The 27,942-nt window shown below is 41.3% G+C and overlaps 1 protein-coding gene across 5 annotated transcripts in view; it reads right to left on the bottom strand.

Annotated features, from left to right (window-relative positions):
- PCGF5 (polycomb group ring finger 5) overlaps nt 1–27,942 on the bottom strand; it is a 113,367-nt gene that overhangs the window by 51,097 nt on the left and 34,328 nt on the right. The window contains exons 1-2 of one of the 5 annotated variants that reach the window (XM_037047331.1): nt 11,058–11,242; nt 8,464–8,754 (exon numbers count right to left, since the gene is read on the bottom strand). In XM_037047331.1, coding sequence (XP_036903226.1) covers nt 8,464–8,575 — 112 coding nt within the window. In that variant the 5' untranslated portion in view covers nt 8,576–8,754; nt 11,058–11,242. Of the gene's footprint in view, nt 1–8,463; nt 8,770–11,057; nt 11,243–27,942 lie in introns of those variants that run through there. The other 4 variants (XM_037047330.1, XM_037047327.1, XM_037047329.1 and 1 more) reach the window with 4 other exon arrangements.

Genomic DNA, 27,942 nt, shown 5'->3' with positions numbered 1-27,942 from the left:
GGGAGCATGATGCCTCTAGTTTTGTTCTTTTTTCTCAAGATGGCTTTGGCTTTGGCTATTCGGGGTCTTTTAAAATTCTATACAAATTTTAGTATAGTTCTATTTTTATAAACACATGCCATTGGGATTTTGATAGGGATTACTCTGAATCTGTACATTGCTTTGGGTAGTATGGACACATTTTAATAATACTAAGTCACCTAATCCATGAACATGGAATACCTTTCCATTTATTTGTATCTTCTTTAATTCCTTCATTAATGTCTTACAGTTTTTAATACACAAGTCTATCATGTCTTTGGTTAACGTTATTCCTAAATATTTTATTCCTTTTGATGCAATTACAAATGGGATTGTTTTCTCCATTTCTCTTTTGGTAGTTCGTTGTCAGCACACAGATACACAATAGATTATTCTGTAGTGAGTACGTATCCTGAAAGTTTACCCAATTCATTCATTAGTTCTAACAGTTCTTTGATGGGATCAAAAACTTTGATAGACCTTTGATTTTTATTCTAAAAAAAAGTCTTGACTCTAAAGATCAAATTTTATAAAGAGTACATTATTAGAACGTTCAATTTATATGTTTTCTTCATTATAATGGCTATTTACTAGGATCGATAATACATTCAAATCATGTCTTGGTATGTATATATGTATTTATGTGTATAGAGAGAGAGGCAGGTATACAGTCATGAAAACATAGTTAAAGGGGCTAATTCTATATACAATTTAAATTCACATGTTATTAAAGAAATTTTAGAAAATACAGCCAAGCAGGGAGCACTGGGGCGGGGGGGACAGGGCAGGGAATATAAAACAGAAAACTGTACTTGAATAAGAATTAAATAAAAAAAAGAAAAGAAAATACAGCCAAGCAGAAAGAAAACTAGGAAAGTGACAACTGAGTATGAAGGTGTGTCTGAGTCAGCCATCCAGGACTCAGAACCCAGCTCTCACGTTCATCAGCTGCGTTCCTTAGCCTTTCGGAGTCTCTGTGGAAAACACCGGAATAGGAATCTGAAATATTCTGGCCCCAAACCTCATCGGTTGCTCCTTCCTGTTATTTTGGTCTCTGTTCAGATGGTAACTCTCAAGAAATACCTTCTTCTGTTTTATTTTTCCTCATAGCATTTGATACACATAGCATCTGAAGTTACACTGTTTACTTGTGTATTACCTGTCTCTCCTAATAGAACAAATTCTAGGAGGGCACAAACTACATCTGTCTTGTTTACTGTCACGTTTCCACTGGCCAGAATGAAAACTGGCACAATGCAGGTGCTGATAAACATTTGCTGAATGACTAAACAATACTGCCTAACTAGAAGGGTCCTTGGGAAGATTATGACAATGAAAGTAAAGTTCATGATCCCATGTATGACATTCAATAAAATGACATCCATTAGCTTAATCTTTCATTGCCATTTAACTACGACGTGATTAAAAGTGCAAACTGCCTAGTTCAGGAAATGCTAGTATTAAGAATGTGTGGTCCAGAGCAGTGTTTCTCAAACCTCAGTGCACCACAGGATCACCCGAAGAATTGTCCTTACACAGCTTTTTGGCCTTCTCCCCAGAGATTCTGACTCAGGAGCCCTACCGTGGAGCCCACAGATAAGCCCTTCTAACAAGTTCCCAAGTGATGCTGCTGGTGGATGCTGCTCGTCTGGTGAATGCAGCTTGAACAGTAAGTATATGTAGCATAAGATGTTTAAACATCGAGTATCGATGCATCGAAAGTTTTCCATAACTCAAATGCTTGTGTATTTATAAGTTTTGTTCAAAAAAATAAATGGTTGGTAGTACTTAAATTTTAGTATTTTAGGATTAAGTTATTCCTTCAATCTCCCATATCACCAGATAAAATCACTAAGTTCCTTAATTGTCACGTCAACTATATCTATTACCAATTAACCTTTGGTCTTTGTGTAAGTTAAAAACTAAGTACAACAGAGGGTTGCAGGTTCGATTCCCAGTCAGGGCACATGACTGGGTTGCAGGGCAGGTCCCCAGTAGCAGGGTACACAAGAGGCAACAACACATTAATGTTTCCCTCTCTTCCTCCCTTCCTTCCCTTTGCTCTAAAAATAATTAAATGTGTACACACACACACACACACACACACTAAGTACAACAATGTGTTTTTCCAAAAAGTTCATTCTTAGGGGATTCATGCCATAATCTCTCAAAGGACAAAATGAAGAGATCCTGTCTTGTACCATGGAATTTTATGTCTAAAACTTCTCTTTTTTCCTGAGGAAAGAATCATTAGGTTCTTAAAGCAGACTTTTACCCACAAGAGAATTAAGAATCAACACACTGTATTCTTCACATTTTAACTGCTGGAACAAAGCTCCTTTGTTCTCAGTTGATGTGAACAGTCTTCCATTTTAAGTCAACCACCTATACGGCCACCAGCAAATACACTCTAAGTAACCTCAAAAAGTTTCTCAGGACCCTAGTGCAAGAGCATCCCTCAATCTAAAGCCACCAATCTCTAGTCCCCAGCCCAGCATCTCTCCCTCACCTTACCTAAGGCCCACAAGACTCCCACCTATATACTTTAGAAGATAGTTTTTCAAAACTTGTTAAGTCCCAAACAACACTGTCTACACGCCTTTTAAGCTACTTATTCCTGCATTTGAATCTCTGAAAGGAAAAAACACACAGTAAAATAATGGACTGACTGGCTATTTATTCATTTAGGCTTTTACTGAGCACTCAAGTATTAGGTACTAAGAATATACTTAACCCAAGTGTGTCTATGGTAGCAGGTGGGTGGCATATGTGAAGATGATTTTTGAAGAATGGGTATCTGCTAGCCACGTATATAGGAGAAGTATATTCCAAGCAGAGCAAGCTGCTAAACTAATTATTTGCAAGTGTGTTTTGGAAGGTGGGACAGATTTCTTTAATTTATCCTGAGGGTAAATCTTTAGCTTTAATTTATCCTGAGGGTACTAGCTTAGTTTTAGGAAATTCTGGGTCAGCTAAAGAGTGCTGAAGACAGTAAAATGTTTAAAAAATCACCACTCTGATTCTGGTTAGGAGTAGGCCGCAGTGACTTTGGTGAGAAGTAATGAAGGCTAGAACAAACAGTCACAGGGGAAGGAAGTGAAGTGACAGATTTAAGAGATATTAAAGAGAGGGACCAGTCAGGACTTTGTCCCTATTGTGGTAGTGAGGGTAAAGAGACTCAAGTGTGAAGCCTATTTCCCGTTTGGCCAACTGAGTGTTGGAATCCTACTCACTCATTTGTAGATATGTTGAGTTCCAGGCAGCTTCAGGACATCTGAGCAGACATCCCGTGGGATTGCGAAGCTCAGAGGAAAGGACTACGCCAGAAATAAAGATCTGGGAGAGATCGGCATAGGTAGTTGCTGTCTCAGAGTACGTGAAATCACAAAGAAAGAAAAACACAGATCCAAATACATGTGCAGAAATGCCTTCTTGTCTTATGAGACGTTTTGCTTGATAGAGTGATAGATTAAGTCCAAAGTTTATCCTTTTTTAACCACTCTACCCTGGTGGCTAGCAAGTGCCTGGCATCTAATTGTTTTTAAAAATGTAATAATTGTATGAATGTTTATTTTCTTAGGTTTGTTGAATAATTAAAATTATCTTATAGACTTTTAACCACAGTCGATGTAGATTTAGTTCTTCTAGTGCTAAGTGATTATTTAAAACTAAAAACTCATTCATGTTTTAAATGTTTACCTCATTTAAAATTTTTATCTTTTTACAGAGTGTCCTTGGCCTGCCAAAGGGAAGTGGTGTTCGTAGGGTGCTGTAAGTCCCCCCCAACGCCTTGCCAGGAACCCAGGAGGCAGCCTGCTCTGCCTCTCCGCCTCCCCCGCCCCCTCGCTGGCTGGCCCCTTTCTTCTTCCACCTAGCTGGGCTGCTGAGAATGTCAAGGCTGCTGCAGCCAGCCACCCCGCCGTTCCTTTCCACCCTTCTTGCTACATACACAGGGAAGCCAGTCAGTGTCAGCTCCAGAATTTCTCAACAGAAGAGTGGGAGGGCAACAACCTTTCTGATTTGATGAGAAAAAGAGTTTAACTGCCTTTGCAGAGTATTTTGAAAAAAGAGTAAAGCAAATTCATTTATCCATGTCCCAATGGGAGACCCAATCATGATCCCTCCTTCCCACCGCAATGCACCTGTGCTGCAGCCAGACCCCCAAATTAATGTCCTTGCCTGAAGAGGCCGGAGACCTGTGGCTTTAGGAATTTCAGAAAACACTTTATTTCCTTCCCTTGCATTCCATTCTGCTGCCATATCCTGACACATACCTGTTATTTTATCATTCTGTTTCACTATTTTCATCACACTTATCAACATTCAATTTTATCTTATACATTTTTACTTTATTTTTTATTTTTTAAAGATTTTATTTATTTATTTATATTTAGAGGGGAAGGAGAGAGGAAGAGAAACATCAATGTATGGTTGCCTTTTGTGTGTCCCCTGCTGGTAGTTGACCTGCAAGGAACCAGCCTGCAACCCAGGCATGTGCCCTGAGTGGGAATCGAACCGCGATCCTCTGGTTCGCAGGCCCGTGCTCAATCCACTGAGCTACACCAGCTAGGGCTATCTTATACATTTTTTAACTGATTTCCCGGTCTTTCTTCACTTGACCAGGAAGTCCAGAAGGACTGATTTCCATACCTGGTTTTGCTCACCAGTAATAAAGCTCCATTTATATATTTCAAACTTCCTAATTAATTTTCATAAAGAGAACTACTCTTTACTTACAGTATCATAAACTTACAGTCTTTGTACAATCTTAGTAAGATATTCTTTTTATATGACTAAATCAAGATTGAAAATATTACAAGGTGTCAAAATGTCACTTAGTGCTTCTCCTTTTCCTCTGTCCCATTTGGCCATCTTACTCTCTATCCCATACTGCTCCCAGTCACAATATTACAAGTCCATCCCACATGACACACGAGAAAGCCAGGTAACATCAAAGCCCCAACCAATTACTGAGGAACACTGCTTTGTGGTACTATTTATCAATATAAATAAGGTAATATTTTGCAAGTGTGGTAATTTTTGAATTATAAGCCCTAATATAACTACAAACAACAAGAAAAAAAATAGAAATCCAAGGACTGGAAAGCGCATAAAGGGTGGCACTACAGAACCCTCAGGTCTCCTTAGACACTGGGGTTGAGTCCCTGACTCCATCATTTACTCTGTTCCATGTTTTCTGTTGGTGATAAAAGGCCACACTTGTGATTTACCACTGTCTTTTAATTACACTTCTGTCACTTTCATTCTCTCTCAGTAAAGAGGCTTGATGACTTCCAAGGGGTTTTTCAGGCCAAAATGACTGGTGCAGTTAAACTGTCACTACCCCCTTACACCTTAAATTGCTGTTGCAAATATAAACAACCTTTGCTTATAAACTGATTATTTATACTTCTAGAATTTTGGGGTTTTCCTCCAAAGAAGTAACATTTAAATTGGGATTTCATTATGTCCCAAATACTTTTTCCTTGAGAACAGATATAAAACCTATATTAAATAGGTAGGGGGAGCCCTGGCCGCTGTAGCTCAGTGGATTGAGTGTGGGCCTACGTACCAGACGATCGAACCAGACGATCGTGGTTTGATTCCCAGTCAGGGCACATGCCTGGGTTGCAGGCCAGTTCCCAGCAGGGGATGAACAAGAGGCAGCCATACATTGAGATTTTTCTCCCTCTCTCCTTCCCTTCCCCTCTAAAGATAGACAAATAAATAAATAGGTAGGGGGAAAAAAGAATTTGTGCTTTCTTCTTGTTATCTTCCAAACAGAGTTGGCAGTTATTGCTAGAGACATTCAAATATAAAAGCGATGCACAAATGTTAGAAGCAGCACAACAAAGCAGACCGCAGACCGGGTCTGGGTGCCATGTTGGGTACAGTGGGAAACATGGAAGTATAAGATAAAGTCCCCACTCGAGACTTGCCACGTCCTATTGGCTCTTCCTCCAAAATGCATGCAGTCCAATCACTCTTCCCCACTTCCATCTCACACATCATCACCCAAGGTGAAGGTCCTATAATCTTTCAGCTGACCTGCAGCAATAGCCTTTTAACCGTTCTTCCTTGAATCTGCCAAAAGAATTCCTACCTCAGGGCTTTTTGATTTTCCCTCTGCCTAGAATACTCTTCCCATACATTCACAGAGCTCAGTTCCTTAAGGTTTCTGTTCATATCTCATTATATCAAAGAGGCCAACCCTGACATTCTATATAAAATAACCCCATCTCTCTTATCTACAAGCTGCTTTTGTTCCTCTTCCTAGCATTTATCATTAATGTGGCACATATTATTAGTTTCCCCTAAAATTTCTTGAGAGCAGAGATTTTTATTTTTTTAAACTAACTTGTTCATTGCTGTACCCTCTATGCCAAGAATGGTGCATGGCACAAGTAAGTATTCAATATCTGCTGGATGATATTTAACTGTAATTGTTCAAGTTAAATAATGATACAGGGCAACAACGACTTAGTACTTCCAGATAGTTCACAGTTAACTGCCCACTGAACCGCACGGGCCAGTAATACCCAAAGGAGTGCACACCAGCATCGCTTGGAGAGGTTTTCCAAAACATACCTGCTCAGACTTCCACACACACCTACCAAACCTCTCTGGGCAGAGTTCTGAGCATGTATACGTTTAAACAGCTCCTAGGTCATTCTCTTTTTTAATTTAATACATATAAAATTTGCCATTTTAACTATTTCCAGGTGATTTTATTTTGTGCTCCTGTTTAAAACCACTCGTATAGTATCATGCCAGTTCAGCAGATGGAGTGTAGCTGAAAGCAGGATTAAAAAAGGGAGAGAGAGAAACCATTTTATCTCAGAGCATGAGCTCTGGAGGCAAATACAGGTCCACTACTCATTAGATGTGATACCAGGCAAGTTACTTAACTCTAGGTTTCCACAACCACAAAATGAAAACTTTACACCCTCTCTTCCCACATCTACTCCAAATTTCCCCAAGGTTACTGTAAAGCTAAAGTGAAATCTAGTACATACATAAAGTATCTACTTTTGTGTACATGATATGCATTAAACTAGAATGTTCTGGAATTACTTTCATTGAAATAGAAAAATAAATTCATATTGGCAGGACCAAAAAGTATGTAAAATCATGGCATAAGTGGCTATAAAAATTTCTCTTTCTCTACTAATAGGGCAGGTAAGAAAGAAACTTGTTAGGAATTCCACAGATATTATCTTACAATGATTCTCAAACTTGAGTGTCCTTTAGAATCACCTGTAGAGTTTAAAAAATCTTTATTGTATTTTTTGCCATTTCCATTACCATTTAGTCCCCTTATACCCACTCTCCCCCAGCAATCACCACCCTGTTGTCCACATCCATGAGTCCTTTTGCCTTTTTGCTCAATCCCTACACCCCTGGGTAGCTGTCACCTTGCTCTCCACCTGGAGAGCTTGTTAAATACATACTGATGTGCCCACTCCCAGAGTTGGTTATTCAGTAACACTGGGGTGGGGCCCGCTAATTTGCATTTCTAACAAGTTTCCAGGTGATGATGAGGTTGCTGGTTATTAGTTGAAGGATACAAAGTTTTTGTTATACCAGTAAGTCCTAGAGATCTACTGTACAACATGATGCCTATGAGTACAATACTGTTTTGTGCACCTAAAATCTGCTAAGAAAACTTATTTAATGTTAAGTGTTCTTATCACAAAAATAATAATAAATAATAAGAGGCCGGGAGCGAACTGGGGGAAGTGACGAGTGTTAGTGGCACAGACGTGGTGACAGTCTCACCAGCCTGTACTTAGCTCTAAACTCTTCAAGTTGTAGACATTAAATACTTACAGCTGTTTGTGAGTCGGCCTTACCTCAATCAAGTATTTAAAAAAATGGATTAAAGTATGCATACTTTAACAAAACCTCTGAGAAGATCAATCCCTTCAGTATAAAAAAAATTTACAAACCTAAAATACTTTTTAAAAACTATAACCAGCCCTGGCTGGTGTAGCTCAGTGGATTGAGCACCGGCCTGTGAACCACACGATCCCGGTTCAATTCCCAGTCAGGGCACAAGCCTGGGTTGCAGGCCAGTTCTCGGCAGGGGACACACCAGAGGCAACCATACATTGATATTTCTCTCCCTCTCTCCTTCCCTTCCCCTCTAAAGATAAATAAATAAAATCTTTTAAAAAACTATAACCAATGATATACTTATGATTTTTAGAACATTTAAAAATCAGATAAAAGTCAACTGTGAGAATTTAAATAACAAAAGAAAATTTCATGCCACTGGTATCCCAATGACAAAGATAATCCTGAAAATATATTTAAAGTTAATTCTTAGAATACTCATTGTTTTAAAAGTTAAAAACTAGATAAAAACAAAACATGGTGATTTTAAAAGAGCAAGTGTAACCCATAACTTCGGATGGGTATATGATATAAAAGGTTACTTACAGGTGTGAAGGCATTCCGTCACCGTAGTTGGCTTGATCAGATACCCTTTACAGATATAGCAGGTGATGTAAGGATTGAAATCTTTCACCAAGTGTTTCCTTTGGGTAGCCATTCGTAGTTAACTAAGACTGCCTTCAGTAGTTCAGATAAAGAAGAGTACTGGATGAAAGTCTGATCTCAAGAGCTGGTATGGAGTTCCCAACTGAATAGCCTGAGGCATGAGAACTAGCATCCAGGTCTGTCATGAAATTGTTGGTCATTACTCCTTTTGGTGGTTCTGCTTTTCCATATCTGTTTCCACAACAACTTCAAAGATGAGAAGAAAACAATGTTAAATTCCTGATACTATACTAATACCATCATATTAGCAGCCAAGTGTTGCATGTTCCAAATTTGGTAAACAGGTGAAGAGAACATTTCCCTCACTTTATCCTTAATTTGTAAACCTGCTAAATTTTAATTCAGAATAATGACAAACTAATCCAGTCCCGAAGCCTCAACTCTCACCTTGATGTCACCAATGACATCCAAGGCTATCAACTCCAGTTTTGACAACTTCACATCTGCAGTAATGATTTTTAACTATCTGCTGACTGCTCCATTAAGAGTTCCTGGCGATACAAGTTAAAGGATTCAAAACTGAAGTCATTATTGTCCCCATCAAAATGGTCCGTATTTCCATTTTGTACCCCTCAAGTAGTCTGTTGTCAAATTAAGCTGATGTCCTTTTCCTTTCCATCCACAGCTACCTCACCCATACCGCTAGTCCATCTTATATTCTGCTTCTAGATGGGCAAAGAATGTCAAAGGAAGAATGACAAAGAATGTCAGTGTCTCCTCTACAAATAGAAAAACGTGCAAATTTTGGAGCTTGTTATATAAGACCCTGCACAGGCTGACCTTAACATACCCTTCAACACTCAGGCAAACTGAAATGATCACTCTCTCCCACAGTCCACTCTGCAGGGCCTGAGCCTTTCATTCAACTGTCCTCCCTCTCCTCCGCCTAGATCAGTGATTTCAACCAGTGCTCTCAGAATATTTAAAACATGCAATACCTGACTGTTTACTGGTAGTCAGGGTCAGTGACCTCTCTTCTCTTAGACTGTCAAAAAAATGACAACAGCCATCCTGTGTGAATGAATCAAAATTATACCTATTTTTTGTCAGATGGGCAAAAATATATTTTTTGTTGTGCTGCAGAATTGTAGTAATTAGTTTATGTGTGCCATGAGATGAAAAGGTTGAAAATCACTGGTCTAGATCCTACAAAAACCCTTCTCCAATGCTATCCTTAGTTGAACCTCTCTGTAGTTTTTATCCCTTACTTCTCTCCCATTAGTCACTCTCCTTATAGTTACTCTTCATCTCCTCTATTAGATACAAAAATCCTTGATAGAAACTGATTGAATTTAGTAAATGTATATATAACCTGGGCAGTGTTATTTATCCTAAGTCTGGGGGGGGGGGAGGTTATCCTTAAAATGAAAACGTGTCAGCATCCTAAGAGTGGTGAGGATTAAATGAGACAATACATATGAAACTAGCTCACAGTAAAACTGAAAGTCACTAATCTTTTTCCAGACACATTCAGCATAGCTGACTTGTATATAAGGTTACTTTTTTAAAAAAAAAGTTTTAAAGGTTTTTTATAATAAATGTAACTTCTTAGAAAACCCGACGTGAAAAAGCTGTTTTCCTAAGTTTAATTCTATAAACAGGAATTAAGATAGGTTTCCCTATCTTAACTGTTCAGTCATAGATAAGCATACATAAAGTAACCGGAAAAGTAAAATGCATCATTCCATCCACATATCGCCATTGAGAATGTGCAAGGAACAGGTTCTGCGTTTAATCCTCTCATCAGCTCGGAACATTGTGTGCAGGGTGTAGCAGAAAGGGAACATAACACACGGAGCTCTGGGTTTTGGTCCTTAGAGTTGCATGACCTTCAGCAAAGCATTTAATATCCCCGCCTCCGTCTGCGCATTTCCCTCTATACACTGGGATTGAGGGCGCTGTCTTTCCCACAGGTAGGTTTGCCAAAAAGCTCCAAGTAAGAGAAAGTCCTTCAAAAGAGGAAACTCACGATCCGGACCTGGGGCAGTATGAACACTGTAAGCAACACACCACTGTCACCAAAAGAGAAAGCAAACAAGTCCGTGCGGTGACAGCGCAGCGGCGACAGGGAACTTTTCCGCCTCGTCCAGCGGAGGGACCCGGCAGTACGGCCCTGGGCGGTCCAAGCACAAGTCCGCCCCGCCCGCCCCGCCCGCCCCGCAGGTGGCCCGGCCCCGCGAACGCCGCCGCTCAGCCGGCCCCGGCAAACAGGGGAGAACGCGCCGCCTCTTCCCGGGCCAGGCGCTCGCAGCCCGCCGCTCTCTTCGCCCCGAGGGGAGGCCGCGCCTCCGAAGTCCCCACATCCCGGCCGGCCACCCCCGCCCCAGAACTCTCCCGGTTCAACCCGGCGCGGGCCGCGGCAGGTGCCTGGAGGTGCCGGTGCTGTTCCTCCACCCGGTCCAAACTTGAACTGGGGGTGCGGGGGCGGCGAGGTCCCGGCCCCTCGGCCACTTTCAAGCCCGCCCAGTACCTACCCCGCGGCCGCCGCCGCCACCGCCGCTCCTCGCCCTCCAGCGCGCCGGCCTCACCGGGAAGGAAAGTGAAAGAGAAACAGCGCCTGCCGCGGCCTGGCCGGTGCCGGCGCCCCGTCCACCCTCCCCCTGCAGGCGGGAGCGCGCCGGCTCTGCGGGGCCACTCGGCTCCGGCACGATAGGGCGCGACGGGCCTCGGGGCGCAGGGCCGGTGCCGCCTCCAAGGGCAACTCCACCCACTTTCAACCGCCGGCGCCACTGGCTGGCCACGCCCCGGGCACGCCCCCGGAGCCACGCCCGCCGGCCACGCCCGCCGGCAGGCGCTCCACGCAGGTGCCGGACGCCCCGCCCGCCCTGCAGCTGGGGCTTTGGTCGGCAAGTATGTAGCTTTGGGCAAATTTTTTATTGGTTCTTATTCTCTCCACCACCAACGCATCCCAGTTGTCTTCATCATAACAATATCTGGTATAGTTTTCCTGGCGGGTTTAAAATTATCAGTCAGTGTTGAAAATGGGTCACCCTGAGAAATTGTCTACTGGGCTGCATCTTCCCCAAGCCAGTCCTACCGGGTTGAATGGGCAACAACACGTCATTTGATTTGCACCTTATTTAAAAATCATTAACTTGTTACTCTGTGTTGGGTACAGACAGCACGATCATTGATAACTGTAAACAAGCAGGAGCACTTTCGGGGGGGGGCTTACTGAAAAGGTAAAGAGTTATGACTAAAAGGGTCAAAAGAAAACAAAAAAGATAACTTTTTGTTTGAGATCTACAAAAGACCATTCATTGCAAAAAGTGTATTCAAAAGCATGCATTAAAAGATTCGTCTAAGTCATTTAGTATTATTCTGTGTTCTACTAACTTACAAGTGTCTACTCCAACACTATTTTGCTGAACACAAATTAGACCTGGTTCTTTGCTTCTTAGAAGACTGCAATCCAGTAAATTCCAGGGTAGCAGGGAAAACAGTGTGGTCTCCACCCGTAAAACAAAAGTAACGAACAAAAGTTTAAAAAGTTAAAACTAACATGGCAAAAAGAATCAGCAAAAGGCAGCTTTCAAGTAAAGAGGTAAAGATGTTGCAACTGCATCATCTTTGCTTCTGTAGAAGTGAGAGCAGTGATGTTTAGGGAGTTGATAGTATTTTGGGGGGGGGCTAATGCAAATTATTTGTTTTATGTCCAATTGGCTGGAGTCACCTTCCTTATTACCAGGGTGTTAGACTGTGAGGATGGTTCCAGTGACAAACCAATGAACTCAATTAACTGCTAATCCAGCAGTTGTACAGGTTCAAAGATCCATTTCAAATTTAAAATACACCAAAAAGCAGACTAGGAGAGCTACTTGAAATATCCAGTTCATAATTCAACTGTATAGAGTGGACATAACATTTAAAAATTACCATTTTTGGTATCACAGCTAGAGCAATACATTTTCTGAAACAGCTGCTAATATCAATGACCACATTTTTAAGGCAAGGGTGGTCTTTTTTAAGCCAACATGCCCATTTCCAAGTTGGGTCAACTTGAGTAAGTCACAGCAATCACAATGAGAATGAAAAACAAGTCAGATCAAATGAGTTTATAGCTGAAACATTACTCTTCAGATCTTTCATCTTGGAGACTAAACTGATCAATATGTGAAAAGTCACCCTATTACTAGTGCATTTAAAATATGTAATGGAAGATATTACCATACATATGTCACAACATATACTATACAACTTGGTATTTTCTTATTTTGCACATTAACCTATTTTAAATATATTTTCAAAGGATAACACTAAATGAAGTCCAGGGGGGCTTAAATGTGATTATTGACCAACATTATAAGTGGGGTTAATTAGCACTGAGGAAATGAGCTCGAGGATGGATACTAGGACTTACATTGGCAATGGAGAGAGGGGGTCACAAAGATGCTACAGAGCAGTACCTGAAGACAGATGTGGAGGTGGGCTGCTGTAATTGAAAATGAAAATGGTGGACTTCGGAGAGAATTACAACCTATGTAAGGAAATCTGTGCCTTGTGTCTCCAGAGGCAGCAAGATTTGTAAAAAACGTTCAGTGGTTTCTCTTTTTCCCTCTTTAGCAACCATTCTGCCTTTCCCATTCCAAGAAAAAAATAAAAATAAAATAAAAACCTCAAACATTTATCTGGTTAAATAAAAATAACGACAAAAAAATGCAAGAGAGAATGTTACGAAGGGGCAAATTTCCTGACCTATGTGAAGGTTCTAAGCATTTAAACGTAAGAGTTTCAGCTGCCACGTTGCCTCTCCTTTTCCCCTGGGACAGCTTTGCAGTAACTCACTCTTTAGTCCCTTGGTTCTGATAGGGCTGGAACAAACCATAGAAGCTTCAATATGAGGGGATGGCTCTGATAACAAATCTCAAGTATCAGTGGGACCCTCAAGAGAACAAAGGCCTGGAAGCAACTGGATATGCAGGACCAGGAAAAAGAAAAGGCAGATAAAAGAATCCTAGGTGGGAGTCCCCTTATCACTAATCTGCTTCAGCTTTCTCATTTTACAGATATAGAAGCCAAGATCCTGAGAAGTGGCAAATTCATAAACACAGAGTTGATTTTGGTAAAGCCAAGACCCAAACTAAGGTGCCACTTCCATATTATTTACACCTCTCAAGATAACTTCTCAAGTCTAAGAATTTAAGGGAGGTCTGGTAAGAAACAAATTAACTTAAAGAACATAAAGGAACAAAGGGAGAGAAGAATGGATGAGGAGAGGGCAGGAAATAAATGCTTAGATGGTATTGAGGGGGGAACTGGACACTGGTGATTTATTACCAAAGAAGCATAATCTGAAAGCAATAACTTGTTCCAGTTGGTCATTGATCCAGATTCACCTGGGAACCATTAATGGCCCTTGATAAACCTTGGAACTACTTGGAACTATCTGTTTACCTAACAAATGTTTTCATTACTTTGTATTTTATGTATAGATTTTTATTTCCATCAAGACTGGACAAATGGATGGGTAATTCTGTATGGAAAAGTTCACATTCCTTCCTTATTTAATAAATACATCATCAATGAACTGTTTAATGGCATAACATTTTAACAGTAGGATTATATCTTTACATTTCCCTGAAATAATAAATTATATGACCTTTTCATTATTGTAAATTATTTTATATAAGTATGCTATTTAATATTTTAACACAGAATATCTCTAACATAAAACTACCCTCTGTATTCTAAATATCTTACTACAAAGATTTGAGAATATATTAAAATTTAAAGTGTCCTACTAGGTCCAAATGTACTTATTTTATGGCCATGGATATTACAGCTCAGAATATGTGAATGGCCTAAAAGAAATGATGGAGGGATAGGAGGAGAACAGAGAACTAAAGGACTTCCAATTGCCCTTTCTTGCAATCAATAACTCTCAAGGACTCTCTCTGCTAAATGTCTTCCAAATCCTTCCACTTAACCTACCCTGGTTTAGATCACTTACTCACTATCATCTCTACCTTCCATTACTTCAGCGGACCATCGGCAATCTCCCTACAGCTCTTCTCTGTCAAAATATTCTCCATGGTACAGCCAGAGACTCTTTCTAACTACAAATTTGTAGAAATTTGATCATCTTCCTCTCTGGTTTAAAAAAAAAACCCAAACAGAAAACAAAACAAAACAAAAACTTGTGATAAAGCCAAACACTTAAGCCCATCCTGGATCCCAGTCACTTCTACAGTATTTCCCTCGAACTCCATGCTGTAGCCTTAACAAACCTTCTTACCCTCTAGCTAGAGAGGTGGGTATTCTCTCCAATGAGCCCCAGGTCTCAATCCCCTCGCCTCTCCCCACCAAGTTAAATCTGGCCAACTCTTGTTTATCCTTTAGGTATCAGATAATCTCAAAGGCTACCTTCACAGATACCTCAAAGCTGCTTAAGAGTTTCCTACAAACACCTACAAACACCACAGACCTACATAATAATTTACACTAATTCTCTGAAGTCCCACATCACACTGTCTTGGATTATCAGGCTTACTGGTCTGACCCTCCTACTAGTGTGTAAGCACAATGCATACATTGCATCCCTAGCAGAGTGGATGGCAAACAGAAAACATTCAATAAATACTGACTGAAAAGCCGAATGACTGCACACACTTGGAAACATACTCTGTGTATTCTTGCTTCCGTTTCTTCTTGGAGGGATCTTTACAAAGGATGTGTTAAAGCATAATCCCTGCCTGCTAGGACTACTAATTAAAATCACACCAGGGAGTAGAGACTCATCCACAAGAAACAATTATGGAGTAATTCACCACATTTATTAATAAATTGTTAAGTGGAACCTGACCTAATGACAAAAATGCCCGTTGAAAGATGGAATACCATGGGTGGTTAAGAAGTTAGTTCTATACATGTAAGACTCTGCCAGTTTCTAAGAAAACTAAAAACGGACATGCCTTTTGACCCAGCAATTCCACTGTTAGGAGTATATCCTAAGAACCCTGAAACACCAATCCAAAAGAACCTATGCACCCCGATGTTCATAGCAGCACGATTTACTATAGCCAAGAGTTGTAAGCAACCTAGATGCCTATCGGTAAATGAATGGATCAAAAAACTATGGTACATTTACACAATGGAATTCTATGCTGCAGAAAGGAAGAAGGAGCTCCTACCCTTTGCAACATCATGGAGGGAACTGGAAAGCATCATGCTGAGCGAAACAAGCCAGGCAGTGAAAGACAAATACCATAAGATATCACCTGTTAACAGGAATCTAAACAACAAAACAAACAAGCAAGCAAAACGTAACCAAAGACACTGAAATGCAGAACCTGCTGACAGGGTCCAGAGGGGAGAGGGGAGAGAATCACAGGGGAAAAGGGGAAGGACTCAAGTGAACAAGTATAAAGGACACATGGACAATAACTAAGGTGGGGGGTGGAAATGGGAGGGAGGTGGGGAGCACTGGGTGGGGGCAGGGCTGAGAATACAAGACAGAAAACTTTACTTGAACAAGAATTAAATAAAAATTTTAAAAAATGAAAAAAAAAGAAGTTAGTTCTATACATGTAAGACTCTGCCAGTTACAAAGACTACAAGGTAAAATACCGAAAGCTGTGGTATTGAATGAGAAAGCCAGGGAAAAAAAGGGAAATTAAGTCAATGTACTAAAAGTGGGTACACATAGCATAGGTATGGGGCAAGATTAGTCTGTGAAAGGCTGTACAGCTAGCTGACTATTTCAAAGTGCTTTAAATACATTATGCTAAAGAGACAGATTGACAATTTTTTTCTTCTTTCAGAGGAGGAAAAACTAGCTGTATTTTCTTTACTGTGATGTCAACAGTTGGCTGAAGCAAGTTCCATTTATACTGAAAGAACAGAGACTGTAACTAAAATAGGTACAGACTATAAGGAAAAACTGGATTTACTCCAATCACCAGGACTATGATATTTTAAAACATTATAGAACCACAACTGTTATTTTGGGAGGTCAGATTAAATCCCTGAGGATCATAAGTGAACAAATAATTTAAATGCAGAAACTACAAATATTCCATTAAGTCTGAATATAGATGATTCTAAGTTAGGGATGATTGTAGAAAAGTTCGAAAAAAAAGTCCTACCATAAAAAAAGAAATGAAATTCGATCGAGGCAAATGCATTACAGAAACTTAGTAACATAAACATTTGAATACTAAAGAAGACTAGGCACATGAATTGAAATGGTCCTGACTTTTCAGGTAGCTATGGTTTAGAAAAAAGGACTCTAGACTCAGAGTCAGGAGAACCTGGTTTTTAGTCAGGGCAAGTCACTCAACTTCCTCTGGATTCATACTCTGCTTATGAAAACTGAGATTAATATTGTCATCTCAAACACTAGTTTACAGGGAGGAGCTCCTTTAGATTCTTGTATGTTGTTAAAATGAGCACATAAAAGATTAAATGAGATGAGAAGAAGTGTTTTTGAAATTGTAAACTGTAAAAAATATATGGTATGTGGTAATTCTGTGGACCACCAGCAATAATAGTACCTAATAATTCCATACCACCCAGCAGAGGTCCCGGCACTAAGATATGTGCAAAGATTGTTTGTGGAACAAACAAGACACTCTAAATATGGCGATGGATCCAGCACAAAGCATAAACCAAGGCAAGGGATGGCCAGAAAGTTCTCCTCCTGCTGCAGTGATACTCATCACACCCATTAAAAAAATCAAGCTGGGGCCCTGGCTGGTGTAACTCAGTGGATAGAGCGTGGGCCTGCGAACCAGAGGATCAAGGTTCGATTCCCAGTCAGGGCATATGCCTGGGGTTGTAAGCCAGTTCCCAGCTGGGGATGCACGAGAGGCAACCATACATTGATATTCCTCTCTCTCTCTCCTTCCCTTCCCCTCTAAAGACAGATAAATAAATAAATAAATCTTAAAAAAAAGAAACTAAAGGAAAAAAATCAAGTTGAGGAAACCTAAATATTTCACTAAGCAATTCAAAATCATACAAAGGAAACTAGTTTCCCCCTAGTTAAACATTATTAAATGTTTAATAATCTGGGTTAGTTCAACATTGTAGAAGTGGTGTGCTAAATCTTTACTCATTCCCCTCAAATGAAGGCATAGCAGAAATGTTTTCCTTCAAAATGCAAATTCTCCAGGTAGGGTCACAGTTAAGCTCTTAGGATCCCAGCTTGCCAGAATTAGTAGACTTCTTTGTCCTATATAGGATAGGAGAAAGGCCAGGGAAAGACAGGAGGCTTTAGTTATGAGTTAACTCTCTGGTGGAGCAGTAACTGTAAAATTTTGCTCGCTGGGAGGCTGGGGAGCCAAAAAGAGGAAAGAAAGTACCTGAAAGAGGATGGCAAACCACCCAAGATGATCTTTGCTCTTGTGCTTACAATCTCGTCTTGGATCAAAACCAAAAACAAACAACCCTCTTGAAAACAAATGGTAAACTAATGTGTCCATGCTGTCGTCAACTGTTCAAAGCCTTGATGACAAAGATACTGTTTTTTTTCTTTTTTTTCATACTGGTTATTTTTATATTGGTTTGCAGAAAAACTAAGAAAACCGGTGTAAGTTAAAGCTAAGGACATTAGCTATAATATAAGATAGACATGCTTATTTCTTGACCCTCAGGGTGACCTACAATAGTCTCAGAGACTGTGATAACTTGTCCTTGATCATTCAAGAAGAAACAAACAATATTTGCCTTCAATGGTTTCGTCAGTTCTGTTGAAAGAAGGGACTGGAAAATCTCCTGCCACTTATCAAACCTTCCTAATGAGAAGCTGAAAAAAAGCACCAGCATCCTAGGTCAGAGATGAATGAGATAGCAAGACAGCAGCACAGGAAAGTGGCCTACAGAGCAGGAGTTCCGTGAAGGCAAGGCGTTCTTCACCGCTGGTTCAGCCCGTGAATCAAGTCTGAAGCATAATATGCTCTCATGAAACACGTGCCGGACAAATAACATGCAAATAAGCGAAATCTGACTGCTCAGATTCGGGTTCTGGCAACCTCTTCCTGGCTCTGTGTTATAGGGCAGAGAACTTTTGGGGGTCTCAGTTTTCTCATCACTTCAATGGGTGTGATAAAAGTACAAATCTCAGAGGAGTTTTTAAGAGGATTGTATGAAATAATACAAGTAATCCACTCAGTACATAGTAAGCGAATAAACGCTTGCTGAATTAATTTTAAGAATGTCGTATCTGTATTCTTTCCTGCTACTGGGACAACAATAAAAACAGGATATAATTTAAGGCCTGGTGACAAACAAATACTTAAAAGAAATGCCTTAGTACAATTTACTTGCTTCTAGGAAGTACATGGTGGCAGTGGCTGGTCACCCACCTTTCCTGCCAGGTGCCCTTCTTCCCCCCGTAAGAATTTTAAAATAAGGTTTCTCTCCAAGTGGTAAATGAATAAGGTATGAAAACCACAGCTTAAATTACTCATCTCAAGATGAAATCAAGAAATAGTAGGTATACAGAAGGCTAATAAAGAGTTTTATGAGCACTCAAAACTCCAACTGAGTGACCCGGGTATAGTCTTAGCCACGCAGGACTGGAAACGTGACCTATTTAGTGACCAAAAATGTATTATATTATATTTTACTTTGTCTGAAATAACTTTGTGTAAGTAGGAAAACAATGCACAAGCAGCACATAAAAAGGAAGTGCAAAGGGCAAGGTGTAGACAGTGTGCAGGCAACCCAGTCCGAAACAGGGAGACACTGACCGTGGCAAACTCTGAACTAGTCACCAGAGAAGTATGCTTGACCCTCCCCAGGAGTGGGTCACATGACCTGCACTATCATCCTTCATCTTTGACTCTGGCTCACTCGTCCACAGAGTCACTTTCTGAGTGTTATTTTGTGTTCTCTTGTACCATAATACTGGAAGCAAACACATGAACTACAAGTTAATATTTTGTGACTATTCACTGTAAATTTTGAGGTCTTACTTTTTAATTTTAATAGACTAATATCATATTGGGTGTTGTATTCTTCGGGAAAAGATGTGCCATTTTAGAGCCAAGGACATTAAGAAAATTTGATCAGCTTACCCTGGACCAAGTCAAGTGGTGACTCAGTCAGGGAAAGGGCTAGAATTTTCCTGTATCTCTAAAGTGTATTTCCTTCAATTAAAAAAAAACTTATGGATAAGTCAGTCACAAAAGGACAACTATTATGTGACTCCACTATTTTAGGTGCATAGAGTAGTCAAATTTGTAGAGACAGGAAGTGGAATGGTGGTTGTGGGGGTGGCGAGGCGGGGGAACACACAGTATTTAATGCACACAGAGTTTCGGCTGGGAAGGTGAAAAAGTCCTGGAGGTGGATGGTGTTGATGGTTGTACAACAACATGAATAGACTTAATGCCACTGAACTGTACACATAAATTGGTTAAATGATAATTTTTTGTTATGTATATCTTAAAATAAAAAAAGTTATGGGGAAAGAATCTTTTTTCTTTAAGTAAAAGAAAATCACCAACAAACAGAAAGACCCTTGGCAAGCTGTTTCATGCCCGGACCTGACCTGACCTGACCTGACCATCTGCAGAACTGTGTAAGCCTTGGAATACATTATAACCGCCAGCAGGCCTTGAAGTTCTTCGATTGTACAGTTGTACAATTTTGAAGCAGTGACTAAAGAAGCGGTCAGCAAATTTTACCTGTTACACATTAGATGGTAAACATTTTAGGCTTTGTGGGCCACAGTTCCAACTATTCAACTCTGCCCACATATGGGGCAAAAGCTGCCAAAGACGACATGTAAAGGAATGTATGTAGTTGTGTTCCAATAAAACTTTATTCAAGAAACAGACAGTGAACCAGATTTGGCCCATGGGCTATATTTTGCCAATTTCTGAGCTGGAGAATATCTCTGTGAATGTGTATAGATAACAGCAATTAAAAACTTCCTATATCCCAGGGTCGACCACTTCTCCAGTTCCAATAACTCTTGATGACTGTTTCAAACCAGAACAAGTAGTGCAGCACCTTAACTCACAATTTCTATGTTTCAGGCAATGAATAGAATATAGTGATTTAACTAACCAAAAGGTGATCATATCGTCATCATTCTCACCATCACCATCCTCAAATGGCTCAGAGAATTAGAAACTGCCTTTTATTCTTTGTAAAGGTTTGTCACAATCTCATCTTTCTCCTATGTCACAATGGAGAAAGTCTACCAACAAAGAGAAAAGGAATATTAAATCAAAACGCCCCCTCCTATTTGTCAAGGAGCAGGCTTTGCCTCTCACCTCTGACCTCAAGACCCCAAACAGTCCTGGTGGCATTTAAAGAGAAAGTGTGTTTCCATTCTACATGAGATACTGGAATGCTGATCTAGAGAAAACACGGGCCTTCGAGGGGCAAACCACCTGCTTACATACTTAGAGATAGTGCTGCAAACTGACCTGGCCTGGCCAGGTCCCGCTGGAGTGTGTATGTGTGGGTATGTCCACGCCAGCCTTGCTGCGGCCACCTCGGCACCTGCATCCTGGTCTGAGAAGAGGCCCTGGAGGACAGGATGGTGAGAATTCACCATCTCATCCCCCGTGAAGGACCGCAGCTGCAAGGAGAGAGGACACGTTTGAAACAGGGATACTGCAGCTGTGGGAACTAGATTTGGCCCGACAGACTACGGACACACACAGGATGCTTCTAACGCTCTGATGGTGAAAGGAATTTACGCTGACAGGTACTGACAGTGTTCTCCCCCACTAGCTTTTGGGATGACTGTGAGAATCTATGAACAAGGTAAAAGAGTTTCAAAGTACATTTCACACAAGTCCTCAAGACTGAGGTCCATTCACTACCTATATTGTTGAATTACAAAAGAGGAGGCTTTGATATTTCATCATTTGAATACGAGCATTTTAACTTACTATATTAAGAAACTCAGAAAAACCCAAGGCAGAGAGGTAATTACCTGTATCTGCTCATGCTTTTAAAAGGTAAGTTTTGTCGAGTATTGTTGTTCTTGATTTAAACAACGTATAATGACACTTCACTTCCCAACAATTTTATAAGGATGATGCTTATCACACGTACTGACAAGGGGGTTCATTGGAAGCTGATAATTATAAATTAGTAGATCACCATTTCCTTCCCAGTATTTCCTGAACCATTTATTCCTTAATCCTTTTTCCAATGAAGTCCAAAGTTTTAAGTGGAATACTCATTTCTACCAGAAAAGGAAAGAATTTTTGTAACTGAAACTGAAATTAGGCGCATAGGCAGGAATACTTGTATGAATGCTCTGTGTCACATAAGTTAATTCACTTGAGTATCTTACAGTATCTTACAATAAATCAGTCATTAATAAAACTGAAGAAGTAGAAGTCTGCTTTTAGAAGCTGACATTTATAATACCCATAGCAACACTAACATGAGTATTTCACACTTTTGTACTTTATTAACACCATTGTTCTAATATGCCACATTAAACACACACATTCCACAAACATAGTTACTAAATATTGTACAAATTTATTCTAAATGTGTGTTATGGGTTGAACTGTGTTCCCCGAAAGACACGTTGTTGAAGTCCAACCCTCTAGTACCTGTGACTGTGCCCTCATTTGAAAATGAGATCTTTGAAAGTATAATCAAGTTACGATGAGGTCACACTGGAGCAGTGGGGCTCTTTCGCCTATGAAGCCTGGCGTCCTCATGACTCCAGGAGAGAGACAGAGAGAACGCCATGCGAAGGCACAGATGCACAGAGAGACGGCAGCCACGTGACAATGCAGGCAGAAACTGGAGAGGCAGCACTAGAACTGCACGTTCAAGGTCGGAGGCGGCAGGGGGGGAGGTGTAATTTATACTGCACTTAATTCCATACATTGTTTTGAATCATTTCAAAGGAATCAGATACAGATGAGTAGTTACACTACCTGGCATAGAACTGTATATAGCCAAATAGTTACAGAGATTACTTGATACATACATACATAGACATATGCATATATACATGCATGTGTACACATATGATTGCATATTTAAAAGATCACATGGACTATGAACTAGAGAGGTGTTTTTCAAACAGTACAGTCACACTCACTTTGAACTGGTTCTCTCTTTTCTGTTTCAGAAGACAGATACAGTCAAGGCTCCATTAGCAACTGCTGGTGTGGGTACACACGGGGCCCCAAATTCAGAGTGCTACACCAGACCTACTAGCATTTGTAAGCCCTGACCTTGAAACCACGGAAATGGTACACAAGAACACTCCATACTCCATACGGAAACAGCTATAATATTCGGCATCAAATACAGACAGGGAGCACTTAGGAAGTAAAGCTGACTGTGATAAAAATGTGTTTTGTAATATTATCCTTTGAAGATGCCGTGCTGTATCCTTTGTAATGCTTGTGCCATAAAAATTTTCATACAATTTCCACCCTAAAGATAAAACTGAAGTGCAACTTACTCACATCTTTACAAAGACAAAACCTTAGTAAAAATTCAAACTTCCTACTGCACGAATTAAACTTCCTTTCAGCTAAAAATCTCATGGTTTAAGAGAAAGAAAAGCTTCAAGGAAAGGTATGAAGAGAATTCCTGTTTTCATCTGGAGAGCTGCCTTCTGTTTTCTCATCCACACAAAGTGTAAACACAACAGAATTAGCATGCGTGTGTTGACTAAGTGGGGCAGGACAATTCTTACAGGGGTATTCCCAGTTATTTTCCATTTTGATTCATTCCGATTCAATTTTCTGTCTTCTCCCTGTCAGCACGGCAGCCTCTGGGTACACAATATAAAATATTAACCAAGAAACAAAAAGACAAGGAAACAATCTTCCAGTTACTTCTGGCCTAATAATTCACTTCCTCTAACTGACAGTAAGAGTTCTCATTGGCTATTAGGGGACACTGCCGAGTAGTAGTCTGGCCAAATTAGTTCTGAATGACTGTCCTGCATGAGCATCCTTCAAATCTGTGAATGAGACGTAGTGAAAACAGAATGGCGTTGCTCAACAACCCCCTGCCCACTTTTCGGTCTCCTCCTGTGGAGTCTGGAAACAGCGGTGGCACCTCTGAACGTCTGTCTTCAACTCCATCCGGGTAAAAGGCAGCTCCTCAGAGCCTCCTCAAGCTTCAACCCATGAAGTTTCCAACAAGTGGACACTCATCCTGCACATCAAAGTCAGCTTCCGGAAGCAAGGCTGCCACTACTTCCTTCCCTCGCCCAATCGTGGATGTGATCAACTGGAACAAGTACCGGGCACCGTGAGACAAACCCAATCATGGTCCTCATTTTACAAATGAGGGAACCGCGGCACAGAGAGTTTGCATGACAACCAGGATCACACAGCTCGTGACCAACGGAGGCAGGAGTGGAGCCCAGCAAAGCGGCTCTAGGACCAGCCGTCCTTGGGCTGCCGGGCCACCTCCCAGACCATTTGGCTCTGAGGCGCCTGTGGGGCCTGGCACCAGACAGCTTTGGCACCTCATCACCACTGTTTCCAACACAGAACTTCTACTCCACACCTGGACCAGGCTCCTCACTGTCCCACAGACAGAATGTGAACACCAACCTCTAGCCTTTGCTTATACTGCTCCCCACTGAATGGAATGCCCTCCCCCCTCCTCTTCAACATCTCTTACGGCCAAGTGCAAGTTTGTTACATCTTCCCAAACGGTTCCCTCTTCTAGCCCTTCCAACCTCAGGTGAGTCTCTCTTTCCTGCAGGAGAGCAGTGCACCTGATATTTCACCAGTGTGGTGTCAGCACTGATGCTTCCTGTTCGTGCAATCTGTCCGCTCGGACGGTACACCATCTGAAGGCAGGGCCAGGCAGGGCCTAGCACAGGTCTGTGAACCTAGCAGATGCTCAATAAATGCTGGCTGAGTGTATAATAGCCTCTAAGCAGTACGGAAAGTAAAACCAGTGCAGCGCGCGGTTAGGAAGTAACACTCTAAGAAATCATCTTAAGACTTTTTGAGTAAAACTAAAGGCGCCCCTAACTCCCCAAGTACTCGACCATCTCGCAGACTATTCCACCAGTTCATCACGCCGACTGAGGAGGCACTTCTGTGTTTGGGTACAGCAGGTCGGTCTACGTATATGTGTGCTCATCAACTTCCAGGGACTGGTACTCGAGCAATGTTCCAATACAGCACTGGAAATATAATGAGGGATCCAAGTTTGTTGGAATCAAAATGATGTTTTCAAAAAGCTGGTAAGATGGGAAATGAAAATACATCCAGTTGCCATTCCATTTTGCTTTGGATCATTTATTCAGCATACCTGCCCAGTACCTGCATGTTAAAAGTTGTTCTGGGCACGGTGAAGGATGCCACCACAGTCTATCTGAGGGGGGTGTGTGTGTGTGTGTGTGTGTGTGAAGCAGCTCACCTGAGAATTCTTCAATGTCAGAATAAGATATTCTTCTACATCGGAAAGAGAAAATAGATGAAACTTGCTCTCTCACTACCATCATCAAATTTTACACACACTTTTGAGAGGTGATAAAGATAACAGAGATCTGGATCAGAATCAAACATTTCTGATTTTCAGTGACTTTTTTTAAAAGAGAGAATGGCAGAGACCAAACAGCAGAAAGCAGGTGTGGTCTAATTGGTAGCAGGTGTCTAGCATTCAAGGCACTGAAACAGCTTTTCTGTTTTCCACAGGGGCTTGGCCCCCAGCCATGGCCGTGCTTCCGAATACCCTGTGAGTGGCCTGCACAGACCACAGGCTCCGCTGGCTCCATGCTTCTATAGCAACCAGGGAGCCTCTGCGGGCCAATCATCCCAGATCCAGCTAAGCCTGGTGGCATCTTCGAACAAAGAAAACATAAAGACATCTACTTGTTTACGCATCTAACCAGGAGATTTCCAGGTTAGGTTTCAGAAGCAAGGTTTTCATAGTGTGGCTATATTAAACACCCTCCGTAACACACACATCACTCAGAGAAGGATAATAAAATTTCTACTAACTCCATATAGTTCCACGAGCAACAAGCATGCGCTGTGACTAAGAAAGGCATCACAAGACCTAAGGCACTTTCTGGTAGAGAAAGGGGCTCTCGTAGCAGGTAGATTCTTCGCAATAAGGGGAGGAGTGCGTACCACCCCTCAGCAGGGAGGGGCGGGGTGGCTGGAAGGAAGGGGGAGCAGAGAAAGAAGAGCACAGGGGGATATGAAGTTGTGAATCATTCATTCATAAGTCAGAAACTACCCTACCTTTACTCAAGTATAATACTCATCAGCTATCTTTGCGCCAGAAATGGCAAAATACACCAATAGCAGAGATTAAAACAAACAATGAACACAGACAAAACATTCGCTTTTGAAATCTCCCAGGTTCTGTTAAATGAGTTGGTATGTGCCCATGGGTTCCCGCTCCCTCACTCTGCAGTGCTTATCGGTAGCTGCGAACCTAGGGTGACGGTATAAATGTTTTATCAGCAAGTGTCTTCGTTCAGGCTGCTAGAATAAAATACCATAAACTGGGAGGCTTATAAATAGCAGAAACTGACTGCTTGGCTCTGGAGGCTGGAAGTCCGAGATGGGGGAGCTGGCACAGTGGGTGTCTCAGGAAAACCCTCTTCCAAGTTGCAGACAGCAGACTATACTGTTGTAGCCTCCCATGGCCAAGCGCGGAGCAGAGGAAGCAAGGTTTCTCCTGTGTCTAAGGGCACCAATCCGTTTCCTGTGGACTCTGTCCTTATCCGTTCATCTAACCCTAATCACCTCCCTAAGGCCCGCCTCCTAAGGCCGTCCTATTCGGTGGCAGGATTTCACATCTGAATTTGGTGGGGCACAAACATTCAGTCCAGTACAGGAGGAGTTCTCTGAGTTCTGAGGCTTCCTCCAAGACCTCTACTGGATTCTCTTGCTTGAAAGTTCTCTTCTATAAATAAGGAAGACCGCATCAATTCTTAAAAGAATGAAGTAAGGAGAAATGTAAAACTCAGATGACAGGTGGGTATATAGAATCATGTAAGAAAAAAAGGACTGCTGGTAAAATTGTAAACAGATTAAGCAAAATTACTAAGCAATGCAAAATACCATGTACATGTCAAATTTTTATAGATGTGGTAGTTGCACACTGCAGATGGCCACAGTGTCAACAACAATCTGTCTAGAAATGGCTTTAAAAGGGAAAAAGAAATTATTTGCCCCAAAGCCACTGAATCTGCCAACGACAGGAAGCTCATCATGCCTGTGGAGCAAAAAAAAAATGAACATTTATTTTTTGATGAAGAAAGCTCAAATTGCTTGACTTTCCTTGGAATCAGTCAAGTTCAGTCTGACTAACAGAGAGTGGTGGTGGGGTCACACCCTCCACTGGGGTAGTCACTGTTTCCCCGATCCCAGATATCAGCAGCTGAAGGCAGCTCCCGGAAAAGGTCAGGATTTCTAGGGAAATGCAAAACGAGCACCAGTGAGGGGAATGAAGAGTTAGTTCCTTGTTATCAAAGTTGGTTGGTTTCTGAGAACTAAGCAGCTGGGGAGTGGCGCTTTTCTCCTCACTGCCTACCAGAGCTCACATGCATTTCGAAACATCAGTCTCTTCTGTGTAAATGAGGCAAAAGGTTCATCCTAAGACAGGGAGAGCAGGACATGTTTTAAGCCTTCCACATCAGCCTATAGACTCGTCCACCTTTGCTACAGCAACTGCAGTCCATCCACCATCAGCATCAGCACCACCAGGGAGCTCGTTAGGAACGCAGGATCCGGGGCCCCCGGTGATTTGTACACAATTAAAATTTCAGAAGCATGTGAACACACTAAAAATATTTCTTCCTCCTGGGAGTAGATATTTCTATCCCCAAATGCTAGGGACCAGTGCAGCGAGACAGGCCAATCTGACAATTTGAGCATCAAAATGAGTGACAGTAATGGATTGCAACACCCTGATTTATTTATTGTTTGTTTGTTTATGTGGGTGTTTGCTTTTTAATCCTTACCTGAGGACATGTTTACTGACTTTAGAGAGAGGGGAGGGAGGGAGAGAAACACCCACGTGAGAAAGAAATATCAGTTGGTTACCTCTCAGATTAAGCCCCCAGCTGGGACTGAACCTGCAAGCTAGGAATGTGCCCTACTGGGAATGGGACCTGTGACCTTTCAGTTTATGGGGTGAAGCTCCAATCAACTGAGCCGCACCAGCCAGGGCTAACACACTGGAGTTAAAGAAAAGAATCCATGAGTCTGTATGTCCATATTTATAATAAGGAAATAAACAAATGGGTAAAGTGAAAGTTCTTACTATAAAATACCAACTTATAAACATATAAGGAGTTAAAGTGAGAAAATCGCCATTTTGCAACCAACATCTTTATCATGGATTCAGGCAAGAATCTCCAGAGACCCTAAAATGATTTGGCAGAAGTTTGTTGGGGAGTCGAACAGTTACATAGTTTTGCAGAATCTCTCAACA

The sequence above is a fragment of the Sturnira hondurensis genome, unplaced genomic scaffold (genome assembly GCF_014824575.4).
Source record: "Sturnira hondurensis isolate 20B ecotype Veracruz unplaced genomic scaffold, ASM1482457v3 Scaffold0005563, whole genome shotgun sequence".
NCBI lineage: Eukaryota > Metazoa > Chordata > Mammalia > Chiroptera > Phyllostomidae > Sturnira > Sturnira hondurensis.
The sequence above is the reverse complement of the archived record's forward strand: the minus strand, read 5'-3'. Positions and strand labels throughout refer to the sequence as shown.